Genomic DNA, 19,746 nt, shown 5'->3' on the forward strand with positions numbered 1-19,746 from the left:
GATTTTTATATTACTTTAATTAAAAATACACAAACATTAAAGTTATAATAGGTATTATATTACATTTATATTTTTGAGAGAATTTACATTTGTATAATATTATCTGCCTATCCAAGAAAATACTATGTCTTTATTTTAAGATTGAATTTTATGCCCTTGAATAAAATTTTTATAGTTTTAAATTCTAGTTTCTATATTTCTTATATTGAGTTTATTCCTAATGTTTATATGCATGCTATCATCAATGAAATATTTTCTCCCATTTCCATTTGATGTTTTTTCCTCCAGTTTTATCAGGATGTAATTGACACAACATTGTGTAAGTTTAAAGTATACAATGAGTTGATTTGATACTCCTTTACAGTGCTTTGAAAGCGTCCAAGCTTTTGTATTTCTTTTGTTTGTTTTAGCTGTATTTTCCTCCAGCTTCTCAGTGAATTTCTTTTTGAAGAATTCTAGCCTGTTTTAGTTGAGCTAAGGGGGCATAGTTTGTGCACCTCTGAGCTTGAACTACTTAAGGATGGGGTAAGAGTGGGAATAGTGGGGAAAAAGCAGAGGCCAGGTGTGTTGGTACAGCTGGAGTTTAGGGGAGACCTGGTAAGGCTGGGGTAGTTAGGAGTAAGATAGGAGGAGGGAGAGTTGTGTGTGCCATCTTTTCGCCACCTGGGATTATTCTTTTATCATCATCTTTCCATTCACATATGGAGAAACTGAAGGTCAAGGCAGTGCCTTGACTTGTCTCTTGCATCTCCCAGCAGGTGTTAGCAAGGTTAGTTCTGTTTTGCCAGATCACTGGGCCTGGAGCCCACGCTTGAGCTGTCACATTGTGACCTCTCCTTTTAGCATGTTTCTCTCCATAGAAGAATACATTCTTGCGTTCATTTGTATGTTTATGTTAGCAAGTTTTTGTCAATTTGCACTCATCCCTGTGCTGGAGGGATGGGGCAGATGTGCATGGAGGTTGGGGCAGAAGACAACATTGTGATTCCATTGCAGCATAGCGCCTCATGGGGAGGATGAACCATGAACTCTATCTCACAAGTGCGTTCATGTAAAGGTCATGCAAAGGAATATTAAGGTGGCATGCTGGTACTTACATCATTCTCTAATGAAGAGCTATCCCCATCCTTTTAAGACTTGTGGCACACTGTTATTGTTTGATTTCACAGCATCTACCCTACTCCGCAAAAAAAGGAAAAAAGTTCCATATGGCAGATATTTTTAAAATCAAAGTGAATTGAAAAATTATTCTGTTTTTAGAATTACCCTGCACATCTAGGGTGCAAGGAAACAGGCATTCTCATATGCTGCAGATGGATGGGCGTGCAAATTGATACAATCTGTCTGGGAAGCATTTTAGCAATAAGCAATATGGGCTTTAAGGATTCATACCCTTTGACCCAGTAATTCCATTTCACTTAGAGTTTAGTTAAAGAAATAATCAGATTCATACAAATTACTGTAGAAGGATTTTCAGCATGTCATTTTTTTCTTTTTCCTTTTTTTTTTCTTTTTAATGTGGGCCTAGCTGTTTTAATGCCAGCAGCTTCATATATTACCGCTCAGACTTCAACATGCTTTTCTTTTTTTTCTTTCTGTTTTAGAAATTAATTTTAATGCATATTAAATAATATATATTATCTTTTTTAAAAAAGATTTTCTTTATTTGAGAGAGAGGTGGGGGAAGGGGCAGAGGGAGAGGGAGAGAACCTCACGCCGACTCCAAGGTGAGACTGGAGCCCAACTCTCGGGGTTCAGTCTCACCACCCTGAGATCATGACCTGAGTTGACACCAAGGGTTGGATGCTCAACTGACTGGGCCACCCAGGTGCCCCAACATATGGATATATTGTTGAGAAGGGGAGGTGGAAATTGGGGTGGTGATCAGAGGGGATTTAAACTTTATCTGTAACATTTTAAGTTTTTTTCATATAACATCATTTAAATAGTAAAAGCCCAGAGGCCATTTAAATGCCCTACAATATGGAATGGTTAAATAAATAATAGTATGTACATATGATGGAATATTATATTGCCAGTGTTAATATTTTTTGGAAGAGAAATTAACAGTCATGGAGAAGTGTTCACCATATAGTGTTAAGCAAAAAATAGAGGATACAAAATTATATTTATAATGTGATCTCAAATTTTTAAAAATCATGAATGTTTATTTACCTGTTAAGGAAATACACCAAAACATATTCCTGAGTTGAGAGACTATCAATGATTTTTTTTCTTACATACATCTTCTGTTTTTTTCCAAACTTTTATAATAAGCATGCATTACTCTTATTTTTAAATGATTATTTTTCTGATTCTAAGTATTACCAGCCTTTTTTATGCTTATATTTTATTTTTGCAAGATAATATCCTTTTATGCATGTAACATGCCTTCTAGTGTACATTTTCATTTTGCAATATATTGTGAATATTGTCCTGTGTTTTTATTCACTTGTCTACATCATTTTAAATGGTTGCATAATATTCCATCCTATGCATGCATTTACTTAGCCAATCCCCTGTGACACTGAGGTTATTTTCAGGTTTTCACTGTTAAAAGGGACTCTGTGACAAATATCCTTCCATCAACATCTTTTGTGTATCTCTTTGTAGTTTTGTTAAATTCCTAGAAACAGAATTGCTGGGTCAAAAAATATATGCCTTTAAAGTTTTGGGAGCCAATGCTTTATCCCTTACTGATTATGTATAAAAATACCTTCCCCATCCTTGCCAATCCTGGGTATTTTAATTATTTTTTTATTAAAGATTTTATTTATTTGTCAGAGAGAGAGAGAGGACACAAGCAGGGGGGAGCAGCAGGCAGAGGGAGAGGCAAGTGGAGGGAGAAGCAGGCTCCCCACTGAGCAAGGAGCTCAATGCTGGACTCAACCCCAGGACCCTGGGATCATGACCTGAGCTGAAGGCAGACACTTAACCGACTGAGCCACCCAGGCGTCCCATTTTTATTCTTTTTAATATTTGTTAATATAGTAGGAGGTAATAGCATCTTTGTGTAGATTTTTATGCCTTTGATTCTTAGTGAATTTGAATGATTTCATTTCATATGCTTTTTAGCCATTTTTATTTCTTTTATAAATGTTTTTCTTTGTAATCTGCCGAAAAAGATGAAGAAACCTCTTTTCACATGTGCAGAAAAGAATTGCATGGTATTCAGTGGAATTTGATGGGATACTTGATGATATTGACAGTGCCCTTAGGCAGTGCTAGTCTAGAAAAGACAGTGGGCCTAAGGAACTGGCGATTGCTCCCTCTGCTTTTGGAGAAGTGAGACTTTGGGGCTCAAATAATGACTGGGAGTGATATTAACTGTCTTTACTGACCTACAGAAGCTACCAATGGTGCAGTGCCCCAGGGCCAGCGACCACCTCCTCGTATCAAGAATTTCCAGATCAACAACCAGATTGTAAAGCTGAAATACTGTTATACATGCAAGATCTTCCGGCCTCCCCGGGCCTCCCATTGCAGCATCTGTGACAACTGTGTGGGTGAGTAAAACCGAAGGGGCTTTGTCTGGGGGAAAGGCTGAACTGAAGGAGAGGGTCAAGGTTATTTTTCTAGGGAAGAATTAGTAGTGGTGGGAAGATTGATTTAGATAGGAAATAAGCTAGATTTAGTTAGGAAACTTTAGGAAGCAAGGTACTGAACAGCTGTAGATCAATTGTACTTCTATAGATCATATCATAATTGAAATATCCTCTAGTCTGAAATGTATTTAAAAAACCTTTTTGATAAATGGGGAAGTAAACTTGACCTGTTTTTCAAATCCGGATTTGTTTCAAGTGGAGCCTGCCTTACTTGGGGGGAGGAGAGCTCTAGTCCACTGGAGGGCAGCATCGGGGAAGGAAGGGATATGTAAGAAGTAGTGTTCCCAAGAAGAAAGTTGCTAGCATTTATTGAGTTCCTACTATATCCCAGGCACTGTGCTAAGTGCTTTCCCTTTCTCTTATTTAAGACTCATCAGAACCCCATGTGGTGAGTATTATCCCCTTTTTACAGATGAGGAAATAGGTGATGCATCTTTGTGCCGGCTCATGTAATTAATATGATATGAAACTGGAGTAGGTCTGATTCCAAAACTGTCATTTCATCTTTCTCTGCCGATGTTGCAAGGGTGGTGGGTGTGCATAGTACATGGGTCTGTGCTTCTGTCTGCACATATGTGGCTTAGTTGTAATCACTGCCTACTGTGTGTTGAACCCTGGGAAAGATCAGAAACAGGCAGTAAATATGTCTGTTCATAATATGCAACTCCTTACCTTACCAATAAGCATACTTTAAAAAAATTTTTTTTTATTTGAGAGAGAGAACACAAGTGCACATGTGTGCGGGGTAGGGATTGGGGAAAGGAGCAGAGGGAGAGGGAAAAGGATAAACAGACTCTGTCCTGAGAACAGAGCCCAACACAGAGCTCGGGGTTGATCCCAGGACCCTGAGATCATGATCTGAGCCAAAACCAAGAGTCAGATGCTTAACTGACTGAGCCACCAGGCTCCCCAAGCATACTTCTAGGACTCTTTGTATATGCCATGGAACATGCCTCACTGAGTACATTGCTTTCTTCTTATTAGCCAATTCTTTGGGCAAATGTTGGGAAGATAAAGCTTACTTTATTTGGTAAAAATCTGTATGTAGATAGGACTTTTATAAATTAAAACTTGTTTTAAATTAGCTAGGAAGCTTGATATTTCAAGAAGTTCTGATAAGAAGTTTTTTTTTTTAAAAGATTTTATTTATTTATTTGACAGAGATCACAAGTAGGCAGAGAGAGAGGAGGAAGCAGGCTCCCCGCTGAGCAGAGAGCTCCTGGGATCATGACCTGAGCCGAAGGCAGGGGCTTTAACCCACTGAGCCATGCAGGCGCCCCTAATGTGAAGGTTTTCATAAAGAATTTTCTCTCCTTATTAATATTCTTAAGTATAAAGAACTTTGATTTTTTAAAAAGAAGCACTATCATTCCAGTAGAAATATGGACAGTTTGTAAAATAGGAAAGGTAATTAACTAGTTAACATGAAAAAGGGTCATCCCTACTAAAAATCAAAGAAATAAAAATTAAAACAGGGTCTCTTAAAATCTAGAACATTAGCAAATAAAACCTGATAATGCTTAGTGCTACCCTGACAGAAGTGTAAATTGGAACAAACTTTTTGGAAGACAACCTAGTGAGATTCATAAAAGCTTTAAAATATGTATACCCTTTGATGCCAGTGATTCCCTTTCTAGGGATAGATCTCTAGATAGAAAATAATAAAATAAAAATATTCTCTTTCTAGGGATAGGTCCCTAGATAGAAAATAATAAAATAAAAATATTCTCTTTCTAGGGATAGGTCCCTAGATAGAAAATAATCAGGGATGTGGTAAAAGATTTAGGTATGGAAATATTTACCTCAGGATTATCATGATGATGAAAAATTGGATAAACCTAATTGACCACCCATAGATAAATGGTCAAATAAATTGTGGGACGTCCATGCAATAGACTTGTGGGGAAAGCTCAGATCAGAAAGCTGAATGAAGGGCGCTGGCGTGGCTTAGTCGTTAAGCATCTGCCTTCAGCTCAGGTCATGACCCCGGGGTCTTGGGATGGAGCCCCGCATAGGGCTCCCTGCTCAGCGGGAAGTCTGCTTCGCCCTTTCCCACTCCCTCTGCTTGTGTTCCCTCTCGCTCTGTCTCTCTGTCAAGTAAGTAAACAAAATCTTAGAAAAAAAAGAAAGCTAAATGAAATAAAATAGGAGATAGGCTACATTTATAGTGTGATCTCAGTTACATGGTTGAAAATATATATATAAAGATATATGCAAGGAAATATACCAGAATGCTTATGCTTATAGTTTCTTATCTATAGGTTGTGGAATTATGAGTGATTTTATTTCCTCTATTTTTCTTTTTTCTTTTGAGTTTTTTTTTTTTTAAAGATTTTATTTATTTATTTATTTGTCAGGGATAGAGGAGAGAGAGCGAGCGAGCATAGGCAGACAGAGAGGCAGGCAGAGGCAGAGGGAGAAGCAGGCTCCCTGCCAAGCAAGGAGCCCGATGTGGGACTCGATCCCAGGACACTGGGATCATGACCTGAGCCGAAGGCAGCTGCCTAACCAACTGAGCCACCCAGGCGTCCCTCTTTTGAGTTTTCTGTGATGAGCATATATTAGTTATATTATCAGAAAAAGTGATTTAAGGGGCACCTGGGTGGCTCAGTGAGTTAAAGCCTCTGCCTTCAGCTCAGGTCATGATCCCAGGGTCCTGGGATCGAGCCCCACATCAGGCTCTCTGCTCAGCAGGGAGCCTGCTTCCCTTGCTCTCTCTCTCTCTGCCTGCCTCTCTGCCTACTTGTGATCTTTGTCTGTCAAATAAATAAATAAAATATTTAGAAGAGAAAAAGAAAAAGTATGATTTAAAATAGTAGGGGTGCCTGGGTGGCTCAGTCGGTTAAGGGTCCAACTCTTGATTTCAGCTCAGGTCATTAATCTCAGGGTCGTGAGGTCAAGCTCTGTGTCGGGCTTCATGCTTAGCATGGAGTCTGCTTGAGATCCTCTGTCTCCTTTCCCTCCACCCCTCCCACCCTAAAATAAATAAAATTTTAAAAAATAAAAATAAAATACAGTAAAAATGTATCTGTATAAATCTACAGTTTTCAATGTTTTTATATGGCAGTTTTGCTTGAAGTGAGGCCATATCTGTAATTCTTCTTTTCTAATTTTTAAATTTTATTTTAAAAAAGATTTTATTTATTTATCTGACCCAGAGAGAGAGAGAGAGATCATAAGTAGGCAGAGCAGCCGGCAGAGGTGGGGGCGGGAAGCAGGCTCCCTGCTGAGCAGAGAGCCTGATGTGGGGCTTGATCCCAGGACCCTGAGATCATGACCAAAGCCAGAGACAGAGGCTTAACTCACTGAGCCACCCAGGTGCCCCAATGTCTGTAATTCTTGATCCAGATATTACCCTAATCAGTTGGATGTGTCTTTTCCACATATTCTTATCCTTTGCTGAGAAGATATATTGTAGCCATTTAGCCAGGAGATGTACCATTCTTACCGTCTTAATTTTGACCAGTACATAGCCCATTTTTTAAATGCTGTATTTTATTCATTAAAATAACACATGTTCATTGTAGAAAATATGGGAAGTACAGCAAGTATAAATAAAACTTAATCCCAAATTTACTCTCCATTTTTCTGTATCTCCTTCCACTGTCGCTTGTTTGGAAGTTAGAGCACACATGATAGAGTTTTTTTTTTAAAGATTTTATTTATTTATTTGACAGACAGAGATCACAAGTAGGCAGAGAGAGAGGAAGGGAAGCAAACTCCCTGCTGAGTAGAGAGCCTGATGCGAGGCTCAATCCCAGGACCCTGGGATCATGACCTGAGCCGAAGGCAGAGGCTTTAACCCACTGAGCCACCCAGGCACCCCACACATGATACAGTTTTTAATCCTGCCTTTGTCATTTAACATTATATCCTGAGCATTTTTCTACATCTTTAATAAATATTTTTTGAATATATTATTTTAATGACTGCATAATCCATCATATGGCTATATTCTAGTTTATTTAGGCAGTTTCCTCTAATTAAATATTATTTACTATTCCATTTTACTCATTATTATTACACTGCAATCAAAATGATTAAATTTAAGGATGTGAAGAAATTGGAACCTTCATATACTGCTGGTGGGAATATAAAATGGCGCAGCCACTGTGGAAAACAGTTTGGCAGTTCCTCAAAAAGTTAAACATGAAATTATCATATGATCCGGCAGTTCCACTCTTGGATGTGTGTGTGTGTGTGTGTGTGTGTGTGTGTGTATCTAAATTAGTCTGTTCAGACTACCATAACAAAATACCATAGACTGTGGAGCTTAAAAGAAATTTATTTTTTCACAGTTCTGGAGGTTAGAAGTCCAAGATCAGGGTGCTGACAGGATTGATGTCTGGTGAGGTCTCTGTCTCTGGCTTGCAGGGGCCTCTTTCTTGCTCTGTTCATATGGCTAGTTTTCTGTGCTCATGCACTCCTGGTGTCTCATCTTCTTCCTATAAGGATACCAGTCTGACGGGATTAAGGCCTTACTCTTATGACCTCATTTAACCTTAGCTACCTCCTTAGAAGCCCTGTCTCCAAATACAGTCACATTGGAGGTTAGAGCTTCAACATATAAATTTGGGGGGGGAGGCGACACAATTCTGTCCATAAAAACACCAAAAAAGAATTGAAAATAGATACTCAAACATTTCTGTATATCAGTGTGCATGGCCGTATTGTTCACCATAGCCAAAAGATGGAAACAACATCCATCAACAGATGAATGAATAAACAAATGTGGTATATCCGTACAATGGAATATTTCTGAGCTATAAGGAGAAGTGAAGTGCTGATATATGCTGCAATGTGGATGAATCTTGAAAACATTATGCTAGGTGAAAGAAGCCAGACAGAAGAAGTCAAATACCGTATGATTGCACTTATGTGAAATTTCTAGAATAGGTAAAGAGACAGAAAGATTAGAGGTTACCAGGGTCTGGGGGAAGGGGAAAATAGAGAGTTACTCTTTAATGGGTACAGAGCTTCTCTTTGGCGTTGGTGAAAATTTTTGGAAATAGGTAGTGGTGATGGTTGCACAACACTGAATGTAATTAATGCCACTGAATTGTACACTTAAAATGAATAAATTGGCAAATTATGTATTATATATTTTGCCACAATAAAATATCTAATAAAAAATTACTAAACTTAAATTTCTGTACACATCTCTATTTCCTTATGAGAAGCTACTGAAAATGGATTTATTTTGCCTAAGGGGTGTGAGCTTTATTATGGCCATTGATACACACATTGCTTTTCAGAAAGGCTCTCTGAATTTATACTCCCACAAAGAGTATATTAGTATCTATTTTATGCTATTCTTACCAGCACTGGATATTATTTTATTTTTTTTATATTCTTATTTTGATAGGCAAAATTCTTATTTTATATTAGTATTGCACTGAATTATTAGTGAATCTGAAAACATTTAAATATATGGTTATGTGGTATTTAACTGTTTTTGCCCTTTGGCTATTTTCTTGAAGGAGTATTTTGTATTTTGTTACTGATTTGTAAGGTTTTCTCAAATACTAAGGTACAAAATTGACATATATTTCCATTTTTTCCCTGTTTAATATTCTTTTATAGTATTTTTAACATGTATAAAATATTTTTAAGATTTATGGAGTCAGGTATATTTTTCTTTAACATCTGTGTTTTCCTCTATTAATTTTATGCTTACTTAGAAAATCCTTATCTGTACAGTGGATAAGTGTTCATCTATTCTTTTTTTAAAAGACTTTATTTATTTTCGAGAGAGAGAACAAAAGCAGGAGCAGGAGGAGCAGAGAGAGAGAGAATCTCAAGCAGACTCTGTGTGGAGTGCAGAACCTGACTTGAGGCTCGATCTCACAATCCTGAGATCATGACCTGAGTCCAAACCAAGAGTTGGCCGCTCAACAGGCTGTGCCACCCAGGCACCCCTCATCTATTCTTTATGGTTATTTTTTTGTTATATTTTGTTTTTATATTTATTTTAAAAACTTTTTTAGAGAGGTGAAGGGGGCAGAGGGAGAGGGAGAAAGAGAATCTTAGGCAGGCTCCACACCCAGCTCAGAGCCCAGTGTGGGACTGGATCTCACAACCTTGAGATCATGATCTGAGTGGAAATCAAAAGTCCGACACTTAACCAACTGAGTCACCCAGGTGCCACTGTAGTTTTATCATCTTTTTTAAGCTAGAGGTTAAGAAAAACCACACTACTCATTTTTCAAAATTTCCTTGGCTATTTTCACCTACTTATTCTTCCTGAACTTAGTAAGTCCACCTAAGATTTTTCTTTGGAAAAGCAAAATCTCTTGTCACCTGGCAGTGGGGCAGCTTGCTTGACCCCTCAGTGCCTTAGTTTCTTCAACTGCAATGTAAGAAAAGAGTATCTTCTTTTGCTTGACTTCCAGAGTGATTGTGGGGGTCAAATGAAATGGCTGAAAACATTGTGAAAAATAGAAACCAGTGTTTTTTATAATCAAAATCGGCAGTGATCTTGGGGGTCTCTAAATCAGGCACTATGTGGAGGGCATGCTATGCTTTGTTTTGAAGGCTTTGACACTGGACTCTCTCTTTCTCCCACAGAGCGCTTCGACCATCACTGCCCCTGGGTGGGGAATTGTGTTGGAAAGAGGAACTACCGCTACTTCTACCTCTTTATCCTATCTCTCTCCCTCCTCACGATTTATGTGTTCGCCTTCAACATCGTCTATGTGGCTCTCAGTGAGTATGCAGGGCAGTGTCTGTTGGTGAAGGGTGGGAAAACATTTGGGTTTCTTGGTGGGACTTTACCATTGCAGAGGCACCCTAGGACCAATTAGAAATGAATACTACCCTCTGCTCTCAAGCTTAGCACCAAACCTCAGCTCACATCAATCCATATTCCTGAGAATGTTGACCTTGTCCTTGGCCTTCTGCTGAAGACCGAGGCTCTGATTACTGGTCTGTACCCAGAGTAGTGGGCATTTCTGAGGTGATCCCAAAGGTTGAGGATGTATTTTAGCTCTGCATCCTTTCTTCTGTCTTCTAAGACCTGCTCTGTGCCAGGTGGTAGAAGTGGTTATACAAGAGAAATGTCTTTCAGTAGGTCGTGGTCTACTTTGGGAGACAGAAAATACACACCCACATGTATGCATGTGCACACACGCATGTGTGCGTACACACGCACACGCACACACACCAAGTCACCCTAAAGCCAGATGGGGTGTGGAGTTAAAGGAGGCTTCTTCATCAAGAGATGAGTTCTCAGCTGGATTTTGAACAAGGGAGGTAGATGGATTGATGAGGAGAAAGGATTTTTCTTGAATATTTCTGATTTCTTTCATCTATGAATGAATATTCCCCATCCATGCCCATAGTTGGGGGCTCAGGAAAAGGGAGGGGAGCGGGAAGCTTGACTTCTGCCAGACTCTGTAGTCCAGTGCCAGATCCCGCAATGAGAATGTAAACTCTTTAGTGAGGATACTGCCAGCTTGTAGGTGAGAGTCCCTTGTTTGAGTGAGGGCTTAATCTCTTAGCAGCTTGTAACATGGGATAAGGAGGGAAGGAAATGAGTGGGTACTAGGATAAATATGCATTTTTTTACTAAAGTCATTGATTTTTCTTTCTACTTGCCCTCCCAATTTAACAGAATCCTTGAAAATTGGCTTCCTGGAGACGTTGAAAGAAACTCCTGGAACATATCCTCCCCTGGCAGTATGTCCCTGTGACGCCCTCTTAAACTAGTTTCGAGTAGGCTTTCTCTCTGCATTTCTCCCACCATCTCATTTTTTATCTGTTAGAGAGTGCCAAGATCTAATTAAATTAAAATTAAAAAAAAATGTAGTCTTAATGGTAGCAACCAGAATGGAAGATGGCCAGGGCTTAAAGGGAGGTCTTTCCCTCACCCTTTTCTCCACTGCCTCCCTCCCAAGTCCTTCTGACCCAGGCTCAGCCCTGCCTCCTCTAGTGGGCTGTGTTTGTTTCAGTACACCTCTTACATCACTTGACCAAAGTCCCCCCTTTCTGTTATAGCTCAGGCTTATTTTGTACAACAGTTGCATTTCTGAGAAAGAGATTCCGATGGGATTTCTGTAAGTCACGTTCTGTTTTTCCCACCAGTTTTTCATTTATAAAGTTTATTTTTCGATGGATTTTCCACTGGCAGTGAAGGCCAACATTATTTAGCTTTGGCCTTCTTCTAAACTTTCTCTTCAAAGAGCTAATGATGAATAAACAAACACTTAAAAACACCAGAAACATTAGACAGCTACTCGTAGGGAATAAATAGGAGTCCTTTACCTTTCATATATCCGATGAGTTTAGAATTCATCTGTTGTTATATGTGGCTACTTGGCCATTTCTGATATATGTTCTGAGAGGTAAAGTCGGTATGATTGTTGCCATGAGGCTGAGGCATTGAGTTCCCTGGTGTAGCTTCTTCAACATTCCTTAGCATCACCTCACTGTCCTAGAAGTGCTTATTTGCTTCTTCACACTGTGGTCCGTCGTGGGACTGACTGGATTTCACACTTTCCTCGTGGCTCTCAACCAGACAACAAATGAAGACGTGAGTCAACTTTTCCTCTTCTTCATCGCGTATTCTTCCTTCTCCAAAGCCTGTGCTCCCATTACCTGCCCGAGAACTGAGTCTCCAGGGCTGGGTAGGTCAAGGCAGACAGAAAGCTGGTTTGGGAGATTGTTAAATCCAGTGTGTGGAAGAGGAAGCACACTGCTTTTTTTGGGAAGAAGAGGTTCAGTGGTTAAGTGGGTACAAGGTCTTCAGCTGGTATAGGTCCTTACAGGCTAGTTAGGGCCTCTGGATTTGGAATGGAGAGGGACAGTTGCATTGAATAAATCCTTGCTTTTTAAAACTTACCAATTAAGGGGCACCTGGGTGGCTCAGCCATTAAAACTTACCAATTAATCCATGTTCATTGTAGAAAATCAGAAAATGCAGATGAGTAAATCACAGCAAGTAAGTCCCTGTAACTTTACCTCCTGGATTTCACCATGGTTTTGTTTTTTTAAGTTTTTATCTAAATTCACCATTGTTAATGGTATGATTTGTAGTCCTCCAGACTTGTTCCTGTGTTTGTTTAGATGAATATATATTTTGTATTTTTAATTGGAAATAATACATGCCTCTGATTTTTCACTCGATTGTCAATATTTTTCTATGGCTATGCGAGTATTTCTTTTTTTCCTGTTGTGGTAAAATATACCTATTATAAAATACACTGTCTTAGCCATGCTGAAATGTAGAATTCAGCGGCAGGAAGTACATTCATGTTGTTGTGCTACCATCACCACCATCCATCTCCAGAGCTTTTCATCTTTCCATGCTGCAGGTGTTTCTGCAACATATTTTTTACTATAGGCCTTGGCTTTTATCTTGCAGATCAAAGGCTCATGGACAGGGAAGAATCGTGTTCAGAATCCCTATAGCCATGGCAACATTGTGAAGAACTGCTGTGAAGTGCTGTGTGGCCCCTTGCCCCCCAGGTACTCAGCGGACTAGAAGATTCTGGGATTCTTGGGACAAGCAGTTCAACCTGATCCTATTACCTGGCCTTATGAATCCTTTTTTTTTTTTAAATTAGAGAGAGAGCAAAAGTGGGGTGGGAGGGGGCAGAGAGAGAGGTAGAGAGAATCCTGAAGCAGATTCCCCGCTGAGTAGGGAGCCTAACACGGAGGTTCAATCTCAGGGCCCTGAGATCATGACCTGAGCCAAAATCAAGGGTTGGACACTTAACTGACTGAGCCCCCCAGGTGCCCCTGATGCATTCTTCTGAATGTGGCCTTTTGGGGTCAAATGGGCTTTCCTGGGGATTATCCCTTGTGCCGTATCTACATGGACCGCAGACCACAGGGATGACCTTTATTTTTTGAAGGGATGACCTTTCATTCTTATTTGTTTGTTCCCTGCCTAATGTGGTGTTCCCTGGTCTGTTGAAGAAAAAAACCATGGAAGACAGGAGGCATGTGCTAGGAAACACTAGGCTGCTAAAGGGCAGGTTCATGTTTTCTAGCACACACAGAGAGGTTCTGGTTGGGGCAGATGGGTGGAGGGGTGAGTACAAAGTGCTTTATTAACGGTCCTCTCTCCTTCAGTGTGCTGGACCGAAGGGGTATTTTGCCACTGGAGGAAAGTGGAAGCCGACCTCCCAGTACTCAAGAGACCAGTAGCAGCCTTTTGCCACAGAGCCCAGTAAGTATTCCTGACCTAACAGCTGAGTCAGTGATAGAAGGTGTAGGCTAATTTATACCTTTGAAATATAATTAGGCAATTTCATGTCCAGTCATTCCAGCTTCACTGTCTCTGCTTCTGCCCTGACATGGTCTTTAGATCTTTGTGCCCTTGAGGTGGATTAAGAGCTAATCATTTCTTAGACATTCTGTGCCAGTCACTGTGCTAGGTGCTAGGGATATGCTGGTGAACATGACAAACAATGTCCCTGATCTCAAGGAGCTCATTGTCTGGTGGGGATGTGAGACAAGAAAATATGCCATTGCTCAATGTTATGAAAAGTGACTTGAGGAGGAAAGCATTAAAGTGCTGTCAGACCTAAGACAGGGGTGAGGGCAGTAGGTTTGAGTTAATGGAGGGGTTATCTTGGTAGAAGGGGGCTTCCTCCCTGGCATACGCAGATGTTGTAGAAGATCTCCCAGTTCTCTTGCTCAGGATATGCTTTACAAAGTATGTTCCTAAAAAGTTACTATTTGACATTTCTTTTTAAAATTTATTTATTTATTTATTTATTTATTTGAGAGAGGGAGAGCACAAGCAGCGGGGAGGAGCAGAGGGAGAAGCAGACTTCCCACCCAGCGGGGAGCCAGCCGGATGTGGGGCTGACCCTGGGATCATGACCCTGAGATCATGACCTGAGCCAAAGGCAGATGCTTAACCATCTGAGCCGCCCAGGCAGCCCTTGACATTTCTATTTTTTCATAATAGCTTTATTGAGCTATAATTCACATATTATAAAATTCCTGTTTAAAGCCCCTTTACCAGTAGGGCCTGTCTCGTAAAGCCCCTTTATGGCTCACTGTAGCATATTCAGAGTTGTTCAATCATCAATTGAATCAATTTCAATTTCAATCAACAATCAATTTTAAAACATTTTCATGATCCTTCACCAAACTACTGCACCTATCAGCAGTCACTCTCTCTTTTCTTTCTAGTTCCCCCAACCCCATCCTTAGGCAACTATTAATTTACTTTCTTTTGCTATAGATTTTCCTCTTCTGTACATTCCATATAAATGGAATTACATCATGTGTGGTCATTTATGTCTGGCTTCTTTTATTTGACCTAATATTTTCAAGGTTCCTCCATGTTGTTTCATTCCTTTATATGGCTGAATAATATTCCCTTATATGGATAATACCACATTTTGTATTTACATTCCTTCTTTGGGTTCTTTGCATTTTTTGGTTATTACAAATAATGCAGTGATGAACTGTCCTGTGCAAGTTTTTGTGTAGACACATATTAATCATTTGTCTTGGGTGTATACCCAGGAGTGAAATCACTGGGTCATGTAATAACTCTATGTTTAACCTTTTGAGTACCTGGTGGACTATTTTCCAAAGTGGCTGCACCTTTTTGCATCCCCTACCGTGAGTGTATGAGGGTGTCAGTTTCTCCACATTCTTGGCAACGCTTGTCATTATTTGCCATTTTGGTTCCAGCCATCATAGTGGGTGTGTAGTGGTATCTCATTATGGTTATGATTTTCATTTCCCTAATGATGTTGAGCATCTTGTCATGAGCTTATCAGTCGTTTGTGTATCTTCTTTGGAGAAGTGTCTATTCAGATCCTTTATCCATTTTTAAATTGGGCAATTTTTTTTTAATTGTTGAGTACCAAGTGTTCTTTATATATTCTCTGTGTTAGTCCCTTATCAGGTATATGATCTGTGAATATTTTCTCCCATTCTGCGGGTTGTCTTTTCACTTTCTTGATGGTGTCCTTTAAAGCAGAAAAGTTTAAATTTTGACGTAGTCCAATGTATCTATTTTTTTTTCTTTTGTTTCTTGGGCTTTTGCTGTCAGATCTAATAAACCATTGTTTAATCCAAGATCACAAAGACTTATGCCTCTGTGTTTTCCAAGAGTTTTATAGTTTTAGATCTTATGTTTAGATCTTTGATCCATTTTGAGCTAATTTCTATATATGGTGTGAGGTAGGAGGTTCAGATTCTTTCTTTTGCATGTGGATATCCAGTTGCCTCAGTATCCTTTGTTGAAAAGACTATTTCTTCCCCCATTGAATTGTCTTGGCACCTTTGTCAAAAGTCAGTTGACTGTAAATTCAAGAGTTTGTTTCTGGAGTCTCAGTCCTATTTCACTGATCAATATATCAATTCTTGTGCCAGTATCACACAGTCTTGGTTATTGTGGTGTTGTAGTAAGTTTTGAAATTAGGAAGTGTGAGTAGTACAAATTTATTCTTTATTTATTCAATTGTTTTGGCTGTTCTGGGTCCCTTGAATGTTCATATGCATCTTAGGATCAGCTTGTCAATTTGCAAAGAAGCCAACTGGAATTTTGATGGGGATTGCATTGAATCTATACTTTATTTTTGGAGTGTTGTCTCTCTAGTAAGATTAAATCTTCTAAACCATTATTAACATGGCTGTCTGCACTTTTTTAGGTCTCTAATTTCTTCAACATGTTGTGTTTTTCAGAGTATAAGTTTTTAAATTTTATTTATTTATTTAGAGCGTGCACATGAGAGTGGGGGGAGGGGCAGAGGAAGAGGGAGAGAAAATCTCAAGCAGACTCTGTGCTGAGCACAGAGCCAAATGTGGGGCTTCACCTCATGACCCTGAGACCATGACTTGAGCTGAAATTAACAGTCAGATGCTTAATCATGTGAACCACCTAGGAGCCCCTAGTATAAGTTTTTTTTTAAGTTTTATTTATTTACTTATTTTTTAAGATTTTATTTATTTATTTGACAGACAGAGGTCACAAATAGGTAGAGAGGCAGGCAGAGAGGGAGAGAGAGAGAGGCGGAAGCAGCCTCCCTGCTAAGCAGAGAGCCTGATGTGGGCCGTGATCCCAGGACCCTGGGATCATGACCTGAGCTGAAGGCAGAGGTTTTAACCCACTGAGCCACCCAGGCGCCCCCAAGTTTTATTTATTTAAGTAATCTCTACACCCATCGTGGGGCTCAGACTCTTCTCCAACTGAGCCAATCAGGCACCCCCAGAGTGTAAGTTTTATACTACTTTTGTTACATTTATTCATAAGTATTTTATCCTTTTTGGTGTTATTGCAAATGAAATTATTTTCCTAATTACATTTTTGAATTGTACATAGGGAGTATATTCAGCTGATTTTTATATTGATCTTATATCTTGAAAACTTCCTGAACTTGTTTATTCTAATAGATTTTTAGTAGATTTGAACATTCTTTTCAAACAGAATCCTACTTTTATTTTTATTTATTTATTTATTTATTTATTTGGAATCCTACTTTTAAAAAAGTGACTGATTTCTGTAAAGTAAATAATTGTTCTCTACTTTGCCTTTCCTAAATTTTCAATTTTCTTTTTTTTTAAGTAAAGCAAACTCTTGTTTATATATTACTATCTCATTTTGAATATAATTTTTCTGATGAATCTGATCTTAAATCATAACAATCTAAGTTAGTGACGCTAAGTTGAATGTAGGACAGGGTAGTATTTTAGAATCGCTCAGGGGGCATTTCCAACCACATATACCATCTGAAGATTTTGCCAGCCTACCTTGTTTGGTTTAGAATCACTGTTCTAGTGAGCTGTGTGTTAGAGGGGATAAAAAGATTGAGAACCACTGGGTCAGGCCTCGTTAGATAAGTATGTTATAACATTCTGTTGTGAAGGTGCAGGGGTCCGTGTAATTATTTGTGCCCCCTTTTATTATTATCATGAATAATAATGGAAACATCTATCTACGACAATGAAGAAGAAAACTCACACATCGGTTGAATTCTGTTGAGAAGACTGTAGTTCAGTCTTGGTTCAGAGTTTGCTGCCAGAGGCTACGTATCTGGAGCATCAGTCTGGTTGATGGGTTCAGAGGAAGAGTTCAGTATCTATGTATTATCTCTGTTTGGATTTTGAGAGCTTTGGATTGATTTTGATACGTTCTCCTTCTCAGGCCCCAACAGAACATCTGAGCCCAAACGAGATGCCGGAGGACACCAGCACTCCTGAAGAGATGCCACCCCCGGAACCCCCAGAGCCACCACAGGAGGTGACTGAAGCTGAGAAGTAGCCTATCTATGGAAGAGACTTTTGTTTGTGTTTAATTAGGACTGTGAGAGATTTAAGGGGAGAAGATAAACCTGAGACAGAGAGCAAGTGAGCTGTCCCTTTTATTGTTTTCCTTTGGTCTTTATTCACCCAACTGCACACTGGCATTTTCTTGCTGCAAGCTTTTTTTAATTTCTGGACTCAAGGCAGTCACAGAAGATGTCAGTCACCTCTGGTAACTGGACAAATGGGTCTCTGGGGCCCCGGCACTGGCTTTCCATGGCCTCAGCCACGGAGTCTCCTTGGACTCCCTTGTGTTTCCTCCAGATCCCAGCTCTCCTGCTTGGGATCATTGGGCCAATTCTGGGGTTAAAGGTTCTTGAGACCAGCTCAGATCCTCTCAAGCTGCTGCATGTCCTGAGTCCAGAGACAGTCACAGACAACCCTGACCAGGGAATCCTAATTAGATCCTTGGGGCCTTCAGAATTGAAGAGGCTAGAGAGTGGGCTGGGAGGATGCTCCTGGCTACAAAGTGCCAACATTGCCAGCAAATCCTTTCAGGAACGGGGCAGGTAACTTCCACTTGTATTTATTCATGTAGCTTCTCCTTTGTCTCCTGCCCACTCTCTAACACCCAGGCCCCACTCTTCCAGTTAGATATATGTAAGTAGTTACTGTAGAGATAACAATTCACATTTCTTGTAGACTGTCCGGAAACTTTTTAATACCTGTGCCATCCTTAGTAAGAATTTATGAGATGCCAATGGCATGGCCCCGTGCACTCTTTGTCTCACCTCTCCTCCTTTCTCGTTAGCCCCTTTTGTTTTCCTTTTGACTCCTGCTCCCACTAGGAGCAGGAAGGGCAGTAATAAAAGTCTGCACTTTGGTGGTTCCTTCTCCTCAGAGGAAGCCGGAGTGCTCACTTAAACACTACCCCCTCAGACTCCCTGTGTGAGGCCTGTAGAGGCCCTGAATGCACAAATGGGGAAACCAAGGCACAGAGAGGCTCTCCTCTCCTCTCCTCTCCCCCTATGTCCCCTCAAAAAAGAAAAAAAAAAGAAAAAAAAAGAATAACCAGTACTTCCATTAGGCCTCGGCTGAGTGAGGAGGGAAAGCCCAGCACTGCTGCCCTCCAGGGTAAACCCACTCCAAGGCCTTGGCCCACCTCGGGCTTGGTAACCACACGGGGGCTTCCTCCAAGCCCCACTCTTCCAGCACTTCCACCGGCAGAGTCCCAGAGCCGCTTCATCCTGGGGGTGGGCCATGGCCTCCAGTCAGCTCTGCTCAGGACCTGCTCTATTTCAGGGAAGAAGATTTATGTATTATATGTGGCTATATTTCCTAAAGCACCTGTGTTTTTCTCTTTCTAAGCCAGGGTCCTGTCTGGATGACTTACGGGGAGGGGGGGGAAGTGTAAACCAGAACTTTTAATCTATTTGAAGGTGATTAAACTGTGTCTAATGCAAACTGCCTGCCTCCTCCTTCCCCCTTCCATTTCAAGAACTACCATGAGGTTGTGGATGTCTGTGTTGGGGTGGGGGTGGGGGTTGAAGGGGTTGCTTGTTACTACCCATACTTCCATTTTCTAGGGGGCCCTTGTGTTGAAGAGATAGCTCCCAAACTCTCCATTGATCTATACCACATTCAGACTGAAGTTTACCTTATTCCGGGCTATGAGAAAAGGGCTTTCAAGGCAATATACAGTGTTAACAAGATTGGGAGGGTCAGAGGGGATTATATTTACTGAAAAATACCTGTTCTTTATTAGGATATTGTTTTTATGCAGAGGGATGCTGTTAATTGCAAATGAGTCTTGGTTATTGAAGCAGGTTCATCAGGGCCTCCTCTTGGAAATACTTTGTTAGTGATCTTTTATAAGTGATGGTATATATTTCTTTTTAAATGGTCTAAAGTCAAGACCCCAGCCAATGCC

The 19,746-nt window shown here is 40.1% G+C and overlaps 1 protein-coding gene across 2 annotated transcripts in view; it reads left to right on the forward strand.

Moving 5' to 3' along the window:
• The window catches only part of ZDHHC9 (zDHHC palmitoyltransferase 9), a 32,865-nt gene extending 13,585 nt beyond the window's left edge, over window positions 1-19,280 (forward strand). For both annotated transcript variants that reach the window (XM_082717761.1, XM_082717762.1), the window contains 7 exons: window positions 3,348-3,506; window positions 10,173-10,310; window positions 11,218-11,264; window positions 12,031-12,135; window positions 12,967-13,070; window positions 13,680-13,776; window positions 17,719-19,280. In XM_082717761.1, coding sequence (XP_082573887.1) covers window positions 3,348-3,506; window positions 10,173-10,310; window positions 11,218-11,264; window positions 12,031-12,135; window positions 12,967-13,070; window positions 13,680-13,776; window positions 17,719-17,835 — 767 coding nt within the window. In that variant the 3' untranslated portion in view covers window positions 17,836-19,280. The remainder of the gene's footprint in view (window positions 1-3,347; window positions 3,507-10,172; window positions 10,311-11,217; window positions 11,265-12,030; window positions 12,136-12,966; window positions 13,071-13,679; window positions 13,777-17,718) is intronic.
• Window positions 19,281-19,746: the final 466 nt, after the last annotated feature.

The sequence above is a fragment of the Mustela nivalis genome, assembly GCF_964662115.1.
Source record: "Mustela nivalis genome assembly, chromosome: X".
NCBI lineage: Eukaryota > Metazoa > Chordata > Mammalia > Carnivora > Mustelidae > Mustela > Mustela nivalis.